This window comes from Macrobrachium nipponense, chromosome 30, assembly GCF_015104395.2.
Source record: "Macrobrachium nipponense isolate FS-2020 chromosome 30, ASM1510439v2, whole genome shotgun sequence".
NCBI lineage: Eukaryota > Metazoa > Arthropoda > Malacostraca > Decapoda > Palaemonidae > Macrobrachium > Macrobrachium nipponense.
This window is the reverse complement of record NC_087218.1, coordinates 56,782,212-56,803,273: the sequence shown is the minus strand read 5'-3', so window position 1 is coordinate 56,803,273 and position 21,062 is coordinate 56,782,212. Positions and strand designations below refer to the sequence as shown.

General features: G+C 40.5%; 1 protein-coding gene across 1 annotated transcript in view; it reads right to left on the bottom strand.

The window, feature by feature from the left end:
* The window catches only part of LOC135202551 (sodium-dependent serotonin transporter-like), a 344,867-nt gene that overhangs the window by 9,784 nt on the left and 314,021 nt on the right, over positions 1 to 21,062 (bottom strand). Inside the window, exons 11-13 of the mRNA XM_064232032.1 lie at positions 17,800 to 17,945; positions 16,773 to 16,973; positions 15,414 to 15,575 (exon numbers count right to left, since the gene is read on the bottom strand). Coding sequence (XP_064088102.1) covers positions 15,414 to 15,575; positions 16,773 to 16,973; positions 17,800 to 17,945 — 509 coding nt within the window. The remainder of the gene's footprint in view (positions 1 to 15,413; positions 15,576 to 16,772; positions 16,974 to 17,799; positions 17,946 to 21,062) is intronic.

Here is a 21,062-nt window from a genome sequence, read left to right as displayed (position 1 = left end):
GGGAATGGCATAAATAGTGTAAAACTAGAAGAGGACCTTAGAGTCATTATTACCAACAAATTAAAATCCACAAAACAGTGCACAAAAGCTGAAAAGAAGGCACAGAAACTAGTGGGATACACAAAGAGGCAGCTCAAATACAGAAACAAAGAAATGGTGCTGCAGCTCTACACATCAATAGTTAGACCTCATCTTGAATATGCAGTACAGTTTTGGTCACCATCACTAAGAAAGGACATAGATAGACTAGAAGGGGTGCAGGTATGAGCGACGAAGTTAATTACATCCATCAGGCAAATAGAGTATAAAAGATGACTAGAGAGCCTGAACATGTATGGCTTAGAAACACGACAATTGCGAGGAAACAGCCTAGAATGTGATCCAGTTTTTTCTTTAACTTTTGTAAGTATGAGAAAGAAGTTTCCATGCCATTGGTGAGGTTTTGAGCTCCTTCAACTTTTTGAAGGGCTAGAAGACAACAGTAGTAACAACAGCTATAGTACCTTGTAGCGCAGTGGCAGTGTGCTTGGTTCACCACTGAGAGACCATGGGTTCGAATCATGGGGGAGGAGAAATGTTTGGGCTACTTTTGCATACCCGTAGCCCCTGTTAACCTAGCAGCGAATAGGAACCTGGTGTCAGTCAGGATTGGTGGTCTGCTTCCGGGGAAATGGTGTCTGGCCTTTCACACTGACAGTGTGGCTGTGCCGGTGTAAATGGAATGTCTCGTGGAAGTCTCACTCAAGAGCTACACCCTATGCAGACAGGGTTACCACTCTCCTCTCTCAGAGCCATGCTGCTCTTCTCAGATGTACACCCTACAGACATGGGTATGCTTTCGCTTACCACACCCTCTAGACCGGGTCAATTCACGTCACCCACAGTAGCTGGGCTGGCAGGGTAAACCCGTCTTCCTGCGGTTATCAGGAACACCTTGATGAGGCATTTGTTCCCTAAATGACTTATTCTCTGTTTTTGCAAAATGTCATCTGCAGAATCTGTCACTATTATTGTATTGCTATGATTATTGTCATTACTGGTATTTTCCTTTTTCATTATTACTGTGATTATAATCAATATAGCTTTTACATTCTATTTTTAACTGTTCTCAATCTTAGTATGGGTATGACCATTATTTTGACTACCTTCTTTTATACTACCCCAGTAAATATGGATATTGCCAATTAATCTTTGGTTTTCTTTTTTGATCATGTTATCTTATGTATCTAGACTGTGTTATTGTTTATTCTTTGTATTTTCCATGTATATGGCCTTGAGCTGAAAATAAAAATTATTATTATTATTATTATTATTATTGAATACAATAGCTGTTTCAACGGCATTTAATTTATATAGAATCTTCTCAATTCTTCTTATGATCTTCTTCTCGTCAGCATGTAGCTGGTGTATTATGTTTCCTAAGGACATGTAAAGATTTTCATTTGTCTTAGGTTTATTCCTCTAACGTGTCGACAGCGCACAGGCAGTCATCTATGAGAGTATACAGTAAAGTGAATTAAGATACGTTTTACAAGTATTTATAACATGCAAGGTCGTGTACAATCGGTGGGCGGGTCGATGAGCAGGGATTTTAATTGGCCGTTGGATGGTAACGAAATCTTTCCCTGAGGCGATGAGACCTGCGAAGTCTGGCCGGAGTTATTAGCGTGGGTTGGGTGTTGGTTGGGGTACCTACCTCTTGGGCGGCAGGTACTGCTGCATTCTGTACAGATGACACATCTTCCGCTCGTTCTCTCTCTGCTTCTTCCTCTCTTTCTCTGTCTCTCAGTTTCTTTCTTTCTCTCTCTGCAAATTCCTCTCTCTCTCCCTCTCTTTCTCGTTCGCTTATTCTTATTCTCTCTCTTTCTCTCTCTGCTTGTTCTTGCCTCTCTCTCTCACTCTCTCTCTTTCTCTCGTCTCTCTCTGCTTGTTCCTCTCATCTCTCTCTTTCTCTCTCTCTCTTCTCTGTCTCTCCCCCCTCGATCTCTCCTCTCTCTCTCGTGGCGGTATACGGAGTCGGATGGTTTCTTGTGCTATTTCTTCTTATGATGGTAGGAAGAAATTCTGTTTCTTTTACCGTGTTGATAGTCGGCTTTTTCTCTAATATGTGTAATGCTTCAAGGTAACGTAGGCGTTTCCGGTCAGGTGCTTGGTCAATAATTTTTATGTTCGTTATAAGTTCAGCTCTTTCTGGTCTCCTGTAGTTCAGCTCTTTCTGGTCTCCTGTAGTTCAGCTCTTTCTGGTCTCCTTATCACTTTTCTTACTATGTGTGCCATTTCTAGGATCACACTCTTCTGCATGAGTCTTGGAGCTACTTCAGCCTCTAGTTTTTCTAGATTCCTTTTCAAGGATCTTGGGATCGTGCCTAGTGCTCCTATGATTATGGGTACGATTTCCACTGGCATATCCCATATCCTTCTTATTTCTATTTTCAGATCTTGATACTTATCCATTTTTTCCCTCTCTTTCTCTTCAACTCTGGTGTCCCATGGTATTGCGACATCAATGAGTGATACTTTCTTCTTGACTTTGTCAATCAACGTCACGTCTGGTCTGTTTGCACGTATCACCCTATCCGTCCTGATACCATAGTCCTAGAGGATCTTTGAGTGATCGTTTTCTATCACTCCCTCAGGTTGGTGCTCGTACCACTTATTACTGCAAGGTAGCTGATGTTTCTTGCACAGGCTCCAGTGGAGGGCTTTTGCCACTGAATCATGCCTCTTTTTGTACTGGTTCTGTGCAAGTGCCGGGCATTCGCTTGCTATGTGGTTTATGGTTTCATTTTTTGTATTGCACTTCCTACATATGGGAGAGATGTTATTTACATCTATCGTTCTTTGAACATATCTGGTTCTTAGGGCCTGATCTTGTGCCGCTGTTATCATTCCTTCAGTTTCCTTCTTTAGCTCTCCCCTCTGTAGCCATTGCCATGTGTCATCGCTGGCTAGTTCTTTAGTCTGTCTCATGTATTGTCCGTGCATTGGTTTGTTGTGCCAGTCCTCTGTTCTGTCTGTCATTCTCCTGTCTCTGTATAGGTCTGGGTCTTCGTCTACTTTTATTAGTCCTTCTTCCCATGCACTCTTTAGCCGCCACTCGTCTTCACTGGTTTTCAGATATTGCCCCAGTGCTCTGTTCTCGGTGTTGACGCAGTCCTCTATACTTAGTAGTCCTCTCCCTCCTTTCTTTCGTGTTATGTACAGTCTGTCCGTATTTGCTCTTGGGTGTAGTGCTTTGTGTATTGTCATATGTTTCCTGGTTTTCTGATCTATGCTGCGGAGTTCTGCCTTCATCCATTCCACTATTCCTGCGCTGTATCTGATTACTGGCACTGCCCATATGTTTATGGCTTTTATCATATTTCCGGTGTTGAGTTTTGACGTGAGCATCGCCTTGAGTCTCTGCATATATTCTTTCCTGATCGTGTCCTTCATCTCTTGGTGTTTTATATCCCCTCCTTCCATTATTCCCAGGTATTTGTATCCTGTCTCATCTATGTGCTTGATGTTGCTCCCATCTGGTAGCTTTATCCCTTCAGTTCTCGTTACTTTGCCTTTTTGCATGTTGACTAAGGCGCATTTTTCTATTCCAAACTCCATCCTGATGTCCCCAGATACAATCCTTACAGTCTGGATTAGGGTATCTATTTCCTTGATGCTCTTACCATACAGCTTGATGTCGTCCATGAACATCAGATGGTTGATTCTGTTGCCTCTTTTCTTGAGTTGGTACCCGGCATCCATCTTCTGTAGTACTTTTGTCATGGGAATCATGGCTACTACGAAGAGCAGTGGGGACAGTGAGTCTCCCTGGAAGATCCCTCTCCTGATATTAACCTCTGCTAGTCTTATTCCAGAGCTTGTAAGTATTGTATTCCAGTTGCACATTGTATTTTTGAGGAAGCTGATGGTGTTTTCCTCTGCCCCATATATTTTCAGGCATTCTATTAGCCATGTGTGTGGTATCATGTCGAAGGCTTTCTTATAGTCTATCCATGCCATGCTTAGGTTGGTTTTCCTTCTCCTACTGTTCTTCATTACCACACTATTATTATTATTATTATTATTATTATTATTATTATTATTATTATTATTATTATTATTATTATTATTATTATTATTATACCAGAAGTAGAGTTCAGTGGCTTTGGGGATAGAGCACTAAGGTATAAAATATTACCTAGAAGACTGGAAAAGCCAACAGTAGAGACCTTTCAAGGTACAGTACTGCTAAGATGAGTGATGCAACTCCAGAGGGAGGTAAAGCAATAGGGACCTGCAACACATCAAGTTCTCGTGAGAGCAATATATATACAGTACATCCAAGATTCATAAGACTTTTGAGTATTCCAGGTTCGATGGAAACTATCGGGACATCTGGCACTTATGTCATGCACCAGTGACACATCAAGTACTGCAGCATTGGATCATTTGAGCCACTAGACAGCTTTGATACTTATAGCAAATCTTGAATTCAAACCCATGATAATCAAGCATTTTTACTCAACAGGATACAGTGGTTTATAAAAAATCATGGATCTTGGCAACATTGTCAATTTGATTTGTTGATATTCTGACTTCAGGAGTTCTCATCAAGATATAAGGTTTGACCAAAAGGCAGAACTTGGATGCTCTGGGCAGGTGACAGACACGACGGAGGATGCACCATTAAGCTGAAGGGAATTCTTCATTCTACATTGGAAATTGGTTGTCTGGATGAAGCAATCTTGTAATATCCAAGAAATTCAAATTAAATTGACAGTGTAGGATGGTAGAGTATTTACCTCCCTTATTCATTGCAGATGAAGAGAAGAAGACACTGGCTTTCAACAGAAGCCAGTTAACTCCTAACAAATCCTCCTTGAAGAAGACATTGTGTAATAAAACTCGTTGACATTTCTTAAGGTTTTGGATGACAACATAGATATCCAAGTTGGGTCTGAGAATGTGATTCCTTTTGGAGAGGAAATAGATAAAAGAAAATAAATAAAAGGAAACTCCATGATCTTGCTCCAGCAACAGCCAAGGCATCAGCAAAGGGACCATTAGAGACAAACATGGCCATGGAAGAGACTGGTCATCTTTCTACCTGCCCTTATCCCAGATTATATATATGATATAATACCATGTTCTCTTACCGGGATATGACCAAATCACTGACATTGAATTCCCATGAAGGGTCCACACATGGACCCTAAAACCCCCTACTGGCCATTATCCTGTGCCAATGAACCCACAAACAAAACACATGGACAAGAGAAACAACTTCTCTCGTACGAATATTGTACATTCTTTATTATGATCATTGTCATATCTCATTGTATGTATTACCATTGTATGTATTACAATGTCAGCTTTCCAACCATGTATGTATGAACTTCAGTCTAATATCCAGTATCAATTAATATGTATATTTCCCTGTTAACAAACACAAATGCTTGTACTAAATCTCTGGTTCTACGTGTCTAAGGTCAGAAGCTACATTGCAGCTTGCACAAGCCCTTAACCTGTTTGAATGTTCTGTGAATAGATTAGTAAGCTGTAGACTGAATTTTACTTGTATCTCACCTCACATTGGCATCTTCATGAATGCTTGACCAAGCCAGCAACAATGATACCAGCTGCCACCATACCCCTACCATCATTCATACCCCAAAACCCAGAGGCATGGTTCTTCAGGGTGGAAACAACCTTCTGTATAAAGAGTATCACCTCGGCAATGCATAGAGCAGACACTGTCCTTGAATTCCTGCCAATGACGTCTTCAAGCAAAAAGCAGGATGGCTTGAAGAACTACATGCCCCCATCACCTAGGACCTACTGAAGGATTAGCTAAAGTCTTCCTTCAGCATGCAACCCTCTCAGAGAGCCAAAAAGTTCCTTAGCCATGTGAGTGCCCCTATGGGAGGCAAGCGACCATTGTACCTTTATAAGTAACTGTGGTGGCTTATCACACTGCATGCCTAGGGTCGCCAACCTGAGTCATCTTTGGACCTCAGTAGCAGTTATGCCCAAAATCTAAACAGTTGCAGCCATGCCCAAAGTCTAAACAGTAGCAACCATGCCCAAAGCCTACACTATGCCCATAGAAGACTTCCTGATTATGGTCAATGAAATACATACAGCCCATAAAACAGCAAATCCCTGACAGCCAACAGCAGCAGCAGCACCTTGCCAGACCCAGCAGACAACAGTCATGGAATCCGACAGTGACCAAGAACAGTCAGCGCCCCATTTACAAAAGAAGCTTCCCCAAACAAGTTATTAAGGGGAAGACCAAGCAGAAAAAAGGACCACCAGAGGGCATGTTTTTTCCATTTGAAATTTGGAGAGAAAGCCTAAGAATGTGACAAAGGCTGTCTGTTTTAAATAAATACACAATAGGGTCACACACACAACCCAACCATACTACGTCAGTGGTGGGCAGACTGGTTGTCTCGTAAGAGAAGCTATGCCTGCCTGAATGAAAGGGACCCATGTGGTCCTTCTTAAGATATGAAAGATCTGACACAGAGTTCCTAGTAGACACTGGAGCACACAGCTCTTTCATCCCAGCCAGCTCGCATGAACGACTCAACTCTGCCTACCTGACCAACCTCCATGTATCAACCAGCAGCGGAGCACCACTTACAATGTACGGGAGGCAGAGGATGAAAATAGCTTTCAAATGGAAAGAAAACAACTAGACTTTCATCACAGCAGACATGACGATTTCGTTCTTAGGAACTGATTCCTTAACTGCATGCAGCCTACTAGCAGTACAACATCTTACCTCAAGAACAGCACCGACATCATCTCCTCAAGCCAAACAGACCTACCACAAAGCAACAGTTATGTCCAATCGGACCAGTTGCCCCAACACCAGAAATGCTGCAAATCCTACAAGAATACAAAGAGGTATTCAAGGACGACTTGAAGCATGACTTTACCACACCAACAAAACAATATCCAGCAGTATGGAAACTGAAGGTCCTCCGATCCACTCAAGTATCAGACGACTGGCCTTAGAAAAGCTTGTCTACATCAAACAGGTATTCAAAGAAATGAAAGAAGCAGGAATATGCCAAAAAGCTCCCAGGCTATGGGTATTACCCCTAATCATGGTACCAAAGTCGGATTGAACATAGCACCCCTGCGTAGACTACTGACAGCTAAATGTTAAAACAAAACCAGACAGATACCCACTTTTAAATATAGCAGGCATAACCAATCAGATGAACGGAGCAAAAATCTTCACAAAAATAGATCTGGTAAAAGGGTATTTCCAAGTCCAAGTGGCGAAAGAAGACATCGAGAACACCACATTCATCACCCTTTTCAACACCTACACATTTGATTACAGCTGCTTCAGCCTCCGCAACTCAAGGGCAACATTCCAAAGACTGATGGACAAACTATTTGGTGACCTTCCATTCTGCATGATTTATGTTGACAACATCCGAATATTCAGCCCCAACCTCAAACAACATCTCAAAAACATTAAGAAAGTGTTGCAGAGACTCAAAGAAAACAGACTCATACTGCAGGAAGACACGTGCGAATGGACAAAGAAAACAGTAGAATTTATGGGAAACCAAGTGAGCCCAGAAGGCATTCAACCCTGACCAGAAAAAGTAAAAGCAATAACAGACTTCTCAAAACCAACAATAGAATAAGGAGAGAATAAGAAACTAATTTGGAGAGAAAATCAAGATAAAGCATTTCTTTTAGCAAAAAAAGCAATAACCTCTGCAACCACATTAATTTTTCCTCTACCCCATAGGTCCTTCACACTGACAATTGACTTAAGCAATACAGTGATGGACAATGATGATGGTCATTGCTCGCTGGCCTTCAGCAAGAAGCTAATGGTAGCAGAACAGAAATACTCAATGTTTGACAAGTATTATATATTTTCCCCATTTTGCCACTCTGTAACATAGAATTAACAGTTGAACAAGCAAAAAGCATCTCTTTCTCTCTCTCTCTCTCTCTCTCAAGAGCATTTCTTTCTTTTTGTCTTGTTCTCGCCCGTCTTTGCAGAAACCGCCGGCGTCAGATACCAAAAGCTAAGAATTAAGACAGAAGCTGGTGGAGGGCAAAAATAAGCTAATAAAAGAGGTAATCGATCGAAAGTAGCTCTCACTCACACGCTCAGTAACTCCTCAGATGTCTACTCCCAGTGAAAGCAGCAGCTTCCTATCTGCTGGATTGTCCCTTGCCCTTGTACCCCACGTGGCTGCAGCATGGGCCCTTTCTTCTTTGGCACCTTTTAAGAAGTGGAACCCAGGGCAAAAGATGGCAAAGTATGTGTGTAGTTGGCAGTCACTTTTGTCTCTTTTTGTCTGAATTTTTCCCGTTGTTGTGCTTCTGCAAACGCTCATAGCTACCCCTGGTTATCCCCCACAGCCTTGCTCTCCTGTTTTGTGAAACTAATTTAATTTAAGCGCTGTGATTACCTTGAATGTGATGTACTAATGCTAATTGTTTGAGTGACCTCCCGGTAGTAGCAGTTGCTAAGAGAATTTACTAAGGGAAATATTCACACACTCCCTTTCAATACAATAAGTTTCTGTTAAGTAATCCAGTCATTTCTTGCCCTTTTAGGGAGTTCTGAGAGCGTAAGATTTATATTAAACAAGTCGGCGGAGTTTTTGGCGGCATCACCGCATTTGATCAGTACTTTGTGTGTCCCACGTGTGTTTATGGAGAAATACCTTGTTTCAGGTCTCCTATCGTCTTCATCCCTGCTGTGAAAGGTGACTCTTCCTTAGCCTACTCTTTGGACATACCTCCATTTTTGCGCTCCAAGTCCCCAGCATGTGTCGGTACCCAGCCGCATGATTTCAGTGCCACAGGCAACTGTTCTTTCAGTAATAAGTTGGACCTTGAGAGCCCTAGTACGTCTAGTAATTAGCTTGTAAATACATCCCCTATAAATTTGATCCTTAGAATTTCCTTCCTAATTTTGGCCTAAAGCCATAAATTTCTGTTCATTAAGTAGACCTCATAAGGCCTTTCTTTTGATTAAATCAGATACATTTAACTGTTGCCTAAGCAGTTAGTCTAGATTTATGAACGTGGCGACCATGTGAAGAATTTCTCAGTAATCAGTGCAATCTTCAGGTCAACAATTAGCAACCGCTAGAGTTAATTTCAAGAGAAAAAACAGACCTAAAATCCCAGCGCCATTTAGCCCACATGAGCAAAGGAAAGAAAGAAAACCCTTCACAACAGGTAAAGTGTTGTTATTCAAGTTTGAGGTATTTATTGTTAGGGGTAAAACCAAATTTCGACTGCCCTCTTTTCAGTTAGAGGCAGGAAAAGCTTAGGGTTGCGTGCATGACAAAATTTTAGCTACGGGAGAGAGAAGATTCAATTACTACCCTTACTTTTTTTTGTGCTATGCATGAAAGCATGAGATAGCTAAGAAGTGTTATAACTACCAGGAAATAGTGCCACATTTGTTTTGCACAAAAGATATTGCCAAAATCTTGAGTCAAGAGAAATCGTGTTAGTCAGGCATACGGACAACGCAAAGTTGGGTTTTTATTTTAGCGCCCTAATAAGATTTTGTGTTGTTTAATGTTAACGTAGCAAGTTTGGTCACGCTCTCTCCCTCTCTTGTATTTGCGGAATACCTCACCTGTTAAGCAGACTAGTAGGAAGAAGTAGGCAAGAAATAGGCAAAGCACATTGAAGATACTCCTCGGAAAGGATTACCTCCAAGGAGGCAGTAGGAAGAACCCATTACCTCGAATTTTCATTCATTTATTTTTTTCCTTTTCTCTTTTAAGAAGTGTTGCTTCAAAATACCTAGATAACATCACACAAAAATATCTCTTCTTGTTGGAGTCTATTAATAAAGGAAAACTTACTTTAACATGACTGAATTAACAAAATAAGCAATAGCGTGTTACCTGAATGGGTAGTGGAAGAATAGGTAAAAGCCAGCTGTTGTTTTGGTTCATGGTAAGCGACCCTCCTGCCCACCTCACGTGAGTGGGTCTGTTGGTCAGGTGACAAAGGAAAGTATTTGTTTGTTTCCGTAATCGTGGTTTATTTCCCAGGTAGAAGAGTCAGGTAAATAGGGCAAGAGAACAAGGGAGAAATCGCGTAAACAGTGTGGTGAAAAGTGTATTGTGGTCCATGTACTTATCACATTCATTTGTGTTAGTATCTTTTTTTTAAGAAGTTCGATAGGCATTCGATGGACCACTGAGCAAATCCATCCTCATCAGCGTGGAGGTATATGTTCCATATAAAAGACCCCGGGATTGAAAATTATTTTTGCATTATTGTAATGACATATATCTCATAAACATATCTTACTCGCATCATCGCATGCACATATTTCCCACCATTCATGGGGAAAGAGGCGGTTATTACTGTACATATTATTTTTATGTCTTGAGACAGATAATTCTGCATTTTTTGTATATGCCTATCTTGTCACGGTAAGGGATTGCTTTTATTTTTATAGTCATCATGACCAATACGAATTCCATTACAGTCTGACTGACTGCCAATATTTTACTAGCTTGGGCTGCCAATATTTCTTTTGCCCTCGTCATAAATAAATTCGTCGTATTTTGTATATGTGCATCTCATTTCAGTCTGTTCACTGCTTTTGTATTTTCGTAGTCTGTGTGGCCAATATTTTACGCCCTTGAGACAAATAAATCTGCGTCATCTTATAAGCACATCGCATTACAGTCTAATTGACTACTTGATATTCTATTTTTTCAGTCTGTTGTCTGCTTCTGTATTTTGATAGTCTATGCAGCCAATATTTCAAACCCTTACGACAAATAAATCCGCTGCAGCTTATATGCGCATCGCATTACAGTCTGACTGACTGCTTAATATTTTATTTTTTCCACTCTGTTTACTGCTTTTGTATTTTGATTGTCCGTGCGGCAAATATTTTATGCCCTCAAGACAAATAAATAAGCGGCATCCTATACACGCATCGCATTACAGCCTGATTGACTCCTTGATATTTTATTTTTTCAGTCTGTTGACTGATTTTGTATTTTGGTAGTTCGTGCGGCCAATATTTTATGCCCTCGAGACAAATAAATCTGTGGCATCTTATATGGTCATTGCATTACAGTCTGATTGACTTCTTGTTATTCTATTTTATGAGTCTGTTGACTGCTTTCGTATTCTGATAGTTTGTGTGGCCAATATTTCTTAAACCCTCATGACAAATAAATTTGCCATATTTTGTAAATGTATGTCTCATTACAGTTTGTTGATTGCCATTCCGTGGAAATCATTTGCAGGGGATTTGTAATCCTATTGATAGGATCTTACATCCTGGAGGCATTTCATTTAACCTTAGTGGAATCTAATTGGTGTTATTCCGTCCTTTAGGGACACCATGACCAGACAGTGCCTGGCTACTCCAGAGCTTAGAGCTCGCAAGTCCTAAGGCTTTGCGCCTACCATTCCTAGAACTCTTGGCCCCATTCCTAGTCTCCCAAGGACTGCATTCCAAGGTCATAGAGCCTGTCTTTACCCTTAGACATTCACGTTTGTGCTTTCACAACCCCATTCCTCCAATTGAAGCTTTTACTGAAGCAAGGAAAACCACGGGACTAAGGGGTCAAGAATTAGCTACCCGAGTAGCTGAGGAGAAGGAAAAGGCGCGGGTGGAGAAGGAAAGAACAGAAAGGGAGAAGGAAAGGGAATTCCTAGAGAAAAGAGAAGCAGCCGAAAGAGCAGAAAGGGAGAAAGAAAGAGCATTCCAAGAGAAAAGGGAAGCAGCAGAAAGGGCTAACCAACTGGCTATGGCAAACGCTGGCACACAGCCCCCTACATCCCAATCATCATACTCCACCCTTGGGCACCCTCCTCCGACCATCGAACAAATCCGACCTGGAGGCCTGGCTCGACCATGTAGAAAAAGTCCTGGATAACTTCCACCTTCCTCCTGCTGAAGTAGCCCTCATCTTGGGAAAACACCTCAAGGCAAGGGGTCCATTGCCTTCCAAGCCCTCCCCATTCCTGAGCAAGGAGATCTCGTTTGCGTAAGGGAGGCCATTGTTAAAGCCTTCAAAATATCCACCGACAGGTGGAGACAGAAATGGAGGAGCATAACGAAGGACTCCAGGCAGATAGATGTGGTTAGAATGGGTGGTGAAGAAGACTCCCGCCCTCCAGAGGTGGACAAGGGCCTCCAATGCTGCATCTGTGGAAGAGATCCTCAAACTTTTTCAGTTAGAGGATTTCCTGCCATATGTCCCTCCTGAGCTTGCTACTTACTTGGTGGATAAAAATCCAAAGACAATTGTAGAGTGCTGTAAGTGGGTGGATAGCTGGGACACCCACCACCCACTACAGACCAGCGTCAAAATAAACAGCAACGTAAGCCTGTGTGTGGTATTGTAAAAAACCTGGGCATTTTTCAGAGCAGTGCCACTCTAAAACAGATCTTCTGCAGTCGAACCCCACTCTCCCTTAGAATGGAAATCATCTCTCTAATAAGAATAACTGCCATTGGCATTGGAACAACTGGCCAAAACCTGATTTTAGCAAGAGCTTTTGTGACTTGTGCAAGGTGCATAGGCACACCTCTTCCTGGGCTCATTGCCCCAAAAGGGCTGCTGCTCCCGCCATTGCCATGGCAGTGACGTACCTGTCAACTCTAGGTCCCCCAGCTCAGGGCCCCATATTTGTTGCACTTCCCAGATGTCATTATCCTGCCCACCAGGTCCGAGCATTCAATGACTCTGGTGCACAACTATCCACAATTAGAGAGGATAAAGCTCCAGAAGGAGCGAGGATTGAGAGGCATAAATTGATCACGATTGAGAGCCTCAACCACATTAAAATGTTCCTGCCTACCGTGTGGTTGAGGATCACATGACCTCGAAGTTTGAAAATATGTACTTTGGCAGTGGCTACCTACATTCCCGGCGAGTATGACATCTTGTTATGAAAAGACATTAAGTCTCCTATTTTTGAAGTCTCAGGACTTCCACTCTTATCTCGCTCCAGACTGATTCTTCAGTCCTCCGAGACATACCTCTGCACATTAAGGGACACTTGACGGCATCAGGCAGTGCCATGCTCTCCCACCCATTGGCCAGTCAGTTGCCCGATACATAGCAGATCGGTACTTGTGGTGGGGAATGGGAAACGACATGAAAAAGTGGATGAGAGAATGTATCCCATGACAGACGTAATTTATTACCAGGCATGTAGAAAGCTTGATAGGCGAGCTCACAACAACGAATTGCCAACTCACCCACATCCACATTGACATAGTGGGACCCCTACTCCACTCTGAGGGGCATAAATACCTGTTTAACATCATAGACAGGAACACCAGGTGGCCAGAAGCAACACTTATATGACAGCAAATGGTGGAGAACTGTGTAAAAGCCCTTGTCAAATGGTTCAGTAGGCACGGAGTGCCCAGATCATCATGAGCGACAGGGAAGCCAACTTCACATCTGCCCTGTGGAACACCCTTGCAGACAGTTTGAGGCCAAAAATAACACACACAATAGCCTACAACCCAGAAGCCAATGGCACTCTTGAGAGGCTGCACCGATTGCTAAAAGCATCACTCACCACCAGATGCCAAGGCAGGAGCTGGGAAAGGGAGCTACCATGGGTTCTAGTAGGCATAAGAACATCACATGCAGTGTTCAATCCATCTTCTGCAGAAGTCCTATACGGCAAAGCTTTGACGTTGCCAGCAAAAGCCATTCAAGAACAAATAACCATGACTTCACCATCCAACACCAGAAAAGCGATGGAAAGGACTATGCCAGCAAAGACGACATACCATGCCCTCAGAAAGGTGTACGTCCCTAATGAGCTGCAGAACGTAAAGCATGTGTTCATAGATGCACACAAAGCCACCTGTCTCCCAAGCTTACCCAGGACCATATCGCATCTTCCAGAGATGGCCCAAGGTATACCAGATGACATTAGATAGCAGAACAACGTGGGTTTCCAATGATCATCTGAAACACGCATACACACCAAACACCAACCTACAGTCAACAGCTCCAAGGGTGCGGGCGGGGAGTTCTGTAGGGCCTACACGTGGACCCTACAACATGCTGGCCATTATCCTGTGACAACGAACCCTCAAACAAAACAGGCGAATGAAAGAAATACAACTTCTGTCAAACGAATTTTGTACATATATCTTCATTATTATTAATGTCATTTTTCATGTATTATTACCTTTGTATGTATTGCGCTTCCAGTTTTCCAAACATGTGTGTACGAACTTCAGTACAATATTCTGTGCCATTTATATGTATATTTCTCTCTATTAACAAATAAAAATGCTTGTGCTTAATCCCTGTTTCCACCTGTCTATCGTCAGTTCGCACGAGCCCATGAACTTTTTACGTTCTGTGGATAAATTAGTAAGCTGTAGACTTCGAATCTTACTCGTACCTCACCTCACTCCCAGGCTATGGAAGTATTAAATTCCAGCTACAAGTCTATATGGACAGAGTCATCTTGGGATGATCTTTCAGCTAGTACCATTAATCAGCTACTTGATGTATCTTGTCACTGGTTAAGAAACTGCAAGTTTAAACTGTGGAGATATCTCTGATAAATTCTTTATAATGTAACCAGAAGATTCAGGAACACATTAGGCAGACTTCCCCATGGAAGTATTTATCTGTCACAAACATGTGTCAACTGAGGATTGGCCATACATATCTGACAGTTTTTTAATTATAAGGTAGGCCTAGCCAACTTGTAAAAAGAAATTCTTTGTGAATAACAGACATAATGACAGTATTGTCACTAGATGGTCAACTGTGATAATAATAAAAGAGACAGATATGTAGAAAATGTTATAAAATAGATGATCTACATCCAAGATAGAAGAATGGAAGCTGAGACTAACAAAATATTAAACGCGGCTACGAGATCCTGGCTTCTCAAGACTGAGTCTGAGGGGTCCTATTGCCATCACTTGTTGCACTGGAGTCATTGCAAAAGGGTGCTACAATGTCCCTTCGGTCACTAGCTGCACATACTCTTTGGCCTTTACATTGCCTTCATTCCTGCTTCCTTTCTTCTATCTTGCTGTGCAACCTCTCTAAATATTACTTTTTAGTGCCCTTTCTCCCAGTTTTACCCTTTTTAACCTCATGCTAGTCTCGTTTATTATTGGATCTCCTTATGTTGCCGTCCAACCCTTCCAACGCCCTCTTTTCACTGTCTCAAACGAGGAATGTCTTAAAGTGCTCCAGTATTTGACATTATAATCTAGATTTCATGATTCACTCCCCAGGCTGAGAGTCATCAATGCAAAGTAACCACGAATGTTATTGCATGCATATAAGAACCAACCTCTTTGTGTAAGAAATAAATTTCGAGAGAAAAGTTTGTGCTCGACATGATTACCTTTTCACGATCTTGCTTCTATCTTCTACTTGATTACTTACCTCTCTGAATGTTCCAGGAGTAACAATGAACATATAAACAATATATAATGGGATGCATATGATGGATGAGCAAGTCAGGACCCATCCTAGTGCTACAGCCCATGGAGGAAGATTGAGAGCAGCTGAGCCATTTTGTATAGCAAATGACCACACAAACAGCACCTGTTGTATCAGAATAGACAAATTAGTTGACACAAAACAAATGTATACTCATTTCGATTCTGCTTCGGTCGGTATTATCAAAGAAAGAAGGTATAAAAAAGAGGATACAAACTATCAGTACAACAGTAAACTTTTGTTGTTTATGCTAGTTTTTAAAAATATTTAAATATTGCTGAATGAAAAGTTTAACCAAACACCTCAACACTAGCAGGAGTTTTACATAAACTGAAATATATAAATATTTTTGAATATATGAAAAAACAAATACTTTATTGTATTTAAATAATTTAATAAGACACTTTTCTTTTGAGTCTAAAGCTATAATCCACTAAAAAAAAAATTAAAGTTTCAGTTCTACTGTCTGATGTAGGTAAATCGAGCTGCAAAGGCACATTTAAACGGGATATATTAGTAAAAGTGGCTCTTTTTACCTAAGAAATGGTATTTGTACAAGTCACTTCGTGATTCTCACGTTGCGAACGACACGAAGAATATTTTTTCAACTTTGCTGGTAGTAGAAGGAAATAGAAAAGTACCTATGAGTAATGTAAATGAAAAAAAACCTACTCTGTAGATGAAATATAAAATCCGACAAGGCTACACTACTAGATAAGAGAACAGAAATACCCAGAGAACCGTGGAGTACAGGTACAACAGAAGGTCTGCCCCAGACGTGAAGCTTGACAAAAGAGAGTGGCTCATTTCATATCTAATATAAAAAAGAACGGAAAGGCTACTTTAAAAATGCTAATGAAGATATGTATAGTGACGTAATATCTTCGGAGACAGTAATAATTGTACCTAGGGAAAAAAAAAAACAATAATTTATAGGTATCATGATTATGTGCTTGGTATTAAATGAGCTGTTGAAACCTAGTGGTCACGGAGAGAGAGAGAGAGAGAGAGAGAGAGAGAGAGAGAGAGAGAGAGAGAGAGAGAGAGATTTTCCATTTTGTTATGCTAAATCAGTTCAATAAGACCGCTAAAATTTTGAAGACTCTTATGAATGAGGATGTGGTTGAAAGAAGTGGAGCTCTAAAGGAAACAAGTGATGAGTTAAAGATTGAAAGCAAAACAGTGGGGACGGAAATGATCTGTGGAGATCCTTCAATACTGAAATCAGGAACACTAGGAAGGAAGTAGCCCCGCATGTGGGAAAGCGTACATAATACTTTATAGACAAGTAAAATTCCTTACAAAAATGAATGTAGGTGAGATATATTTCCAGCAGACTATCCAGAAGCATCCAGGTCTGAATCCCAGCATCTTTTCAATATCATCGGCAAATCTTTCAGCTCCGTAGCACCAGCACACCGCAGTTGCCTCGACGAAAACGATGAATAATATTGGGTTTCCCGTCCCGAAGACGTTCAGAAGATCAACAATATACATTCCACCCTAGAAAAAATGCTGGATTTGTAGCCACATGTTACCAAAGAAATAATGTGTTATGTAAGACAATGTACTTTTTAAAAATGAAAGAGGTTATGCTGCAAAACAGGATTATTAGAAATAATAGCTTATTCTCTACAAATCTATTCGATATGTTGCTCTCTTGAAAACTAATGGATAATACGACGAAGAAAAATTTTCTTGCTAGTATACTAGGTTACCCTGCAATATTGGGAATTACGACATAATACATTTAGTCTAATATGCTGTAGAAAAAATAATTTAATTTACTAAACTATATAACCTTAATTTCTCACATTTTCTTTTCAGGCACTTTATTAAATCGCATTACAACAAATTTCATGAAAAAGCCTCAGAATGCTGAATACCGTAAAAAAGAACAGTATGAAGAATGTTAAAGAGATTCCACACCAAAAGTATTAAGAAAATAATTACTTAGTGTACTGCTGGAGAATACAGAAATGATATTGAAAAAAAGGTAAATAGTGTAAAGTTCTGTAGTGCGCCGTACCTTTAAACATGCTAAATTTCTAAAGAGGCTCGAGGCTATGTTAGACATATGCCTCAAGGCTTGCCATAAAATCCTCATATAATGCACCTGATACCAGGTTAAACAGTAATTCAATTGAGGAGTAATAAAGCCTCTTCGAATGAAGCTTGTTAACTTAATAGTCACTTGTTTTACCCATAAATTATATATTTGTACTCTTCTCAGTGGAATACATAACAGAGAAAAGCAAACCACCAACCATTGAAAAAGCTGCAATTAAACACTCGCTATTGCATAGATCAAAGCTTATTATCAACTTACGTAAGTGGTAGTTGGTAGAGCGCAAACGTAGATGAATATGAGGAGGAAGAAGACAAACACTTCTCTATGCCTTCCAAGACGTCGTGGGTACTCATCACAAAGGCCCGTAATCATGGCCTCCAACCCTCCAAAGGTACTGTCCAGACCTAAAGCAATGGGATGCACATGAAGGTCAGAGTTGTATTATTGGTAAATTATAGTGAAGCAAATATTTCTCTTAAGAGGACTTATCATTTCATATGGTATTATTCAAATATATAAGGTATTCTATAATCTCGGTTACTCTGCTTCCCGATTTCTCCCTTGTAAGGGTTCTAAAAATTCAAACCTTAGAATCTAATTTATCGCATATAATTATGCCATTCTTGGAATCATGCGCTATCCATCGCTTGCATTTACTGGAACCAGGTCTAGCAGTGTAAATTAATCCATTATATTGCCGACGACTTCTTTGAAGCCCATTCTAAACCAGCGCACAAGTCTCATGTTTGTGATAAGCTTCTATCCACTGATTGTATTTATTGTACAATTAAAAAAAATCCTTGCAGTAACCAAAAGATCCCTAATGGCAACATGTAACACCCTCAAGACGGAGATCACCAATCAGCATACGAGCACTGTATCTGTACAGACTTGGGTGTGTTGCGGGCTAAACTGAATGGAAGTCTTACATGATTCTTGCCTACGTAACCAAAATTAGTCGAGTTTTGCCCTGCATTTAGCTTAGAAGATAGCACCAAGCTTAAAGTGTTGTTTCGAAACTTTCGGTAATTTGTGTAGTACTGACTACCTGTGAGAAATATGCTAGCGTCTGGAAAATGAGAAGCACGACTCTCGCCCTATTGTGACTTTGTGAGAGGTAGCAAGACGACCAATAATAGCGACTCCAAGCGGGTATAATGAAGCGTCCTTTTTTGTTTGTGCCAGCCACAAGGACACTAGCTACCTTTTGTATTTATAGCATCTCAAAATTTATGCTGTAATGTACGGTAAAGAAATGAGAATTTGTTTAAGTGAGCTTAAGATGTTCAAAAGGAAACTGTCATAAAAACATTTTATTACCATTAATCGGTTTTACGCTTCTTGAGGTTGTTATCAAAGGCAGACACAATTGTAGGCCCCTTGTACTGGCCTATTTAATAGGAAAACTGAAGTTTTATTTTTCCTCTCAGGCAACAAGTTCTGGAGTGGAGTGCAGGTCCCAAGGGTGATGTTCCTGGTCAAGGCTAAGGGTGAAATTGAGTTCGGTTCCTTGTTTGTGACGAATGCTGGACTTGTCTGGGGAGAACCTAGCCATCTGCAGTAGGACTGCTGAAGAGTGAATGCTTCTCACAGGGTATATTATGCCAGGGATTCTTGTCAAAAGGTGTCAGAATAAGAAAATGTTTGCTGAGGTAAAGGTGGAGTGTTAAGAATTGGTGGTTTTTAGGATGTCTGGAAATGTAGGCTAAGGTAAGCTAAGTCTTGTGTCTGGGAAATTAGGTCAAATTGTCTGGTGGTAGCCTAACTTTGGAGAAAACTTTATGTCTTTGGTACTGCCTCAAGAGTTTTTCTGAGTGGTGCTATAATATACTTTATTTTGTCTGGGCCATTGTAGGTAAGGCTAATGTTCAGTTCAGCAGGTGGTACTGTGATCAGTGCTAGGCGTATATTTTACTAAGTGAATGCCATTTGTTTTATAGACCTTTGATGATAATGTTGTTCTTAGTGTATGTAAGCCTTTTTCTTTTGTTACCCATAAATAGTATCAAGGTGGTAGCAGTATAAACCTACGTGGGAAATCGTACCTACCCCACCTCCTTAGAACACGCTACCGTACATTCAAGTGTACTTGGTATATAATTTTTTGTTTGTTTGCTGTAACAGTTGGTGTGTTACAAGCACCACAGCTGCTGGCAGCTTACCCAAAAGTGTATTAAAGTAAATATAATGAGGAAACTGTAGAAGACTACTACAACACAGAGTAGTCATAATAAAATAAAATTATATGTTTTTTTCGAGCGACTGCCCCTAACCCCCTACACCTGGATAAATAACCGTTTCTGTCTCTAACCAACCAGTCTAAGGTTTTCTCTCGTCTTGTTTCCCAAGAGTCATATTGCCATTTTTTCTATCAAGAGACAGATTTATTAAATTCGTCAAGGTCTTTTATTTTAATTATTTATTGCCTTCAGACCTAAGCTAGATTGGGCCACTGTGTTATCTGTATCACTGGCCGACGTGTCAATTATCATTATAAGTTAATTTAAGACCAATGAGTTGCTTATCTAGACTCCTTTAGGATTGACCCAGAGGATTAAGTAAGAAAGGACTAAACAGGTAACGATGAAAAAAGACAGACCGCAATGCATCCGGAGCTGATAGGACGCCACAAGAAACCTTCAGTATCATCGACAGCACGCCACTTTTAACAATATGAATAGCACTTAAACTGCAGATGGTAGCATTAGTGACTAAGTAGACTTCCTGTTGCTTCACGCACTTCAAACCAGTGGATTACAGTACACTGAGTAAACAAATCTCAGTGAATCTTGCAGAATAAACTCACTGAGTTTCCTATGGTTTTATGGAAGATTTGTTTTCCCAAAGTTATGAAAAGATATGACTTAACATAAACTAATGGACAATATCAGGCTGTATAATTAGCTCTTGCACACAAAAACATTTAATAGACTGCCAAGACATTTTCCTAGGCCTAAGAGAAGCAGAAAATTCATGAATCACGCGGTTCTCTTAGACAGTACTGTAAACATTGTTGAAAAATAAAACAAAATCAGGCAACAAGAGTAAAGGAATGACTTTTTTTTTTTGATGGGGAAAGAAAATATAAGAAAACAAGCCAACCACCAAGATAATAGAGGCCAAGCAAAACCTGAAAAATGTCCCGCCTAAATTAAGCAGGTAAGAAAACAAACGTTATAGGCTCTCAAGCGTCATGCTATTCGCAGGTCTTGAATGTCGTCTCAAATATGAAAAGAATCACCTGAAACCGAAAGTTCAGCATCAGATGAAAATATGATTAAAAATTTAATTCATAATTGAATGACCTATGAAGAGGCAGGTAGTATTAGACCATAGAAAAATTCTGTTTTAACGAACGTTTACGTATAAAAGCGCAGACTGTGGCCTATTTCCCGATTTTACATATATGATATGGTTGAAGCAATTCATACAACGAATTAAGATTAAAACTCCAAAGACTCGCCTTATTGAGAACATAGATTATTAGTTTTCAATGTAAAATGTTTAATTTCAAAGTTTCA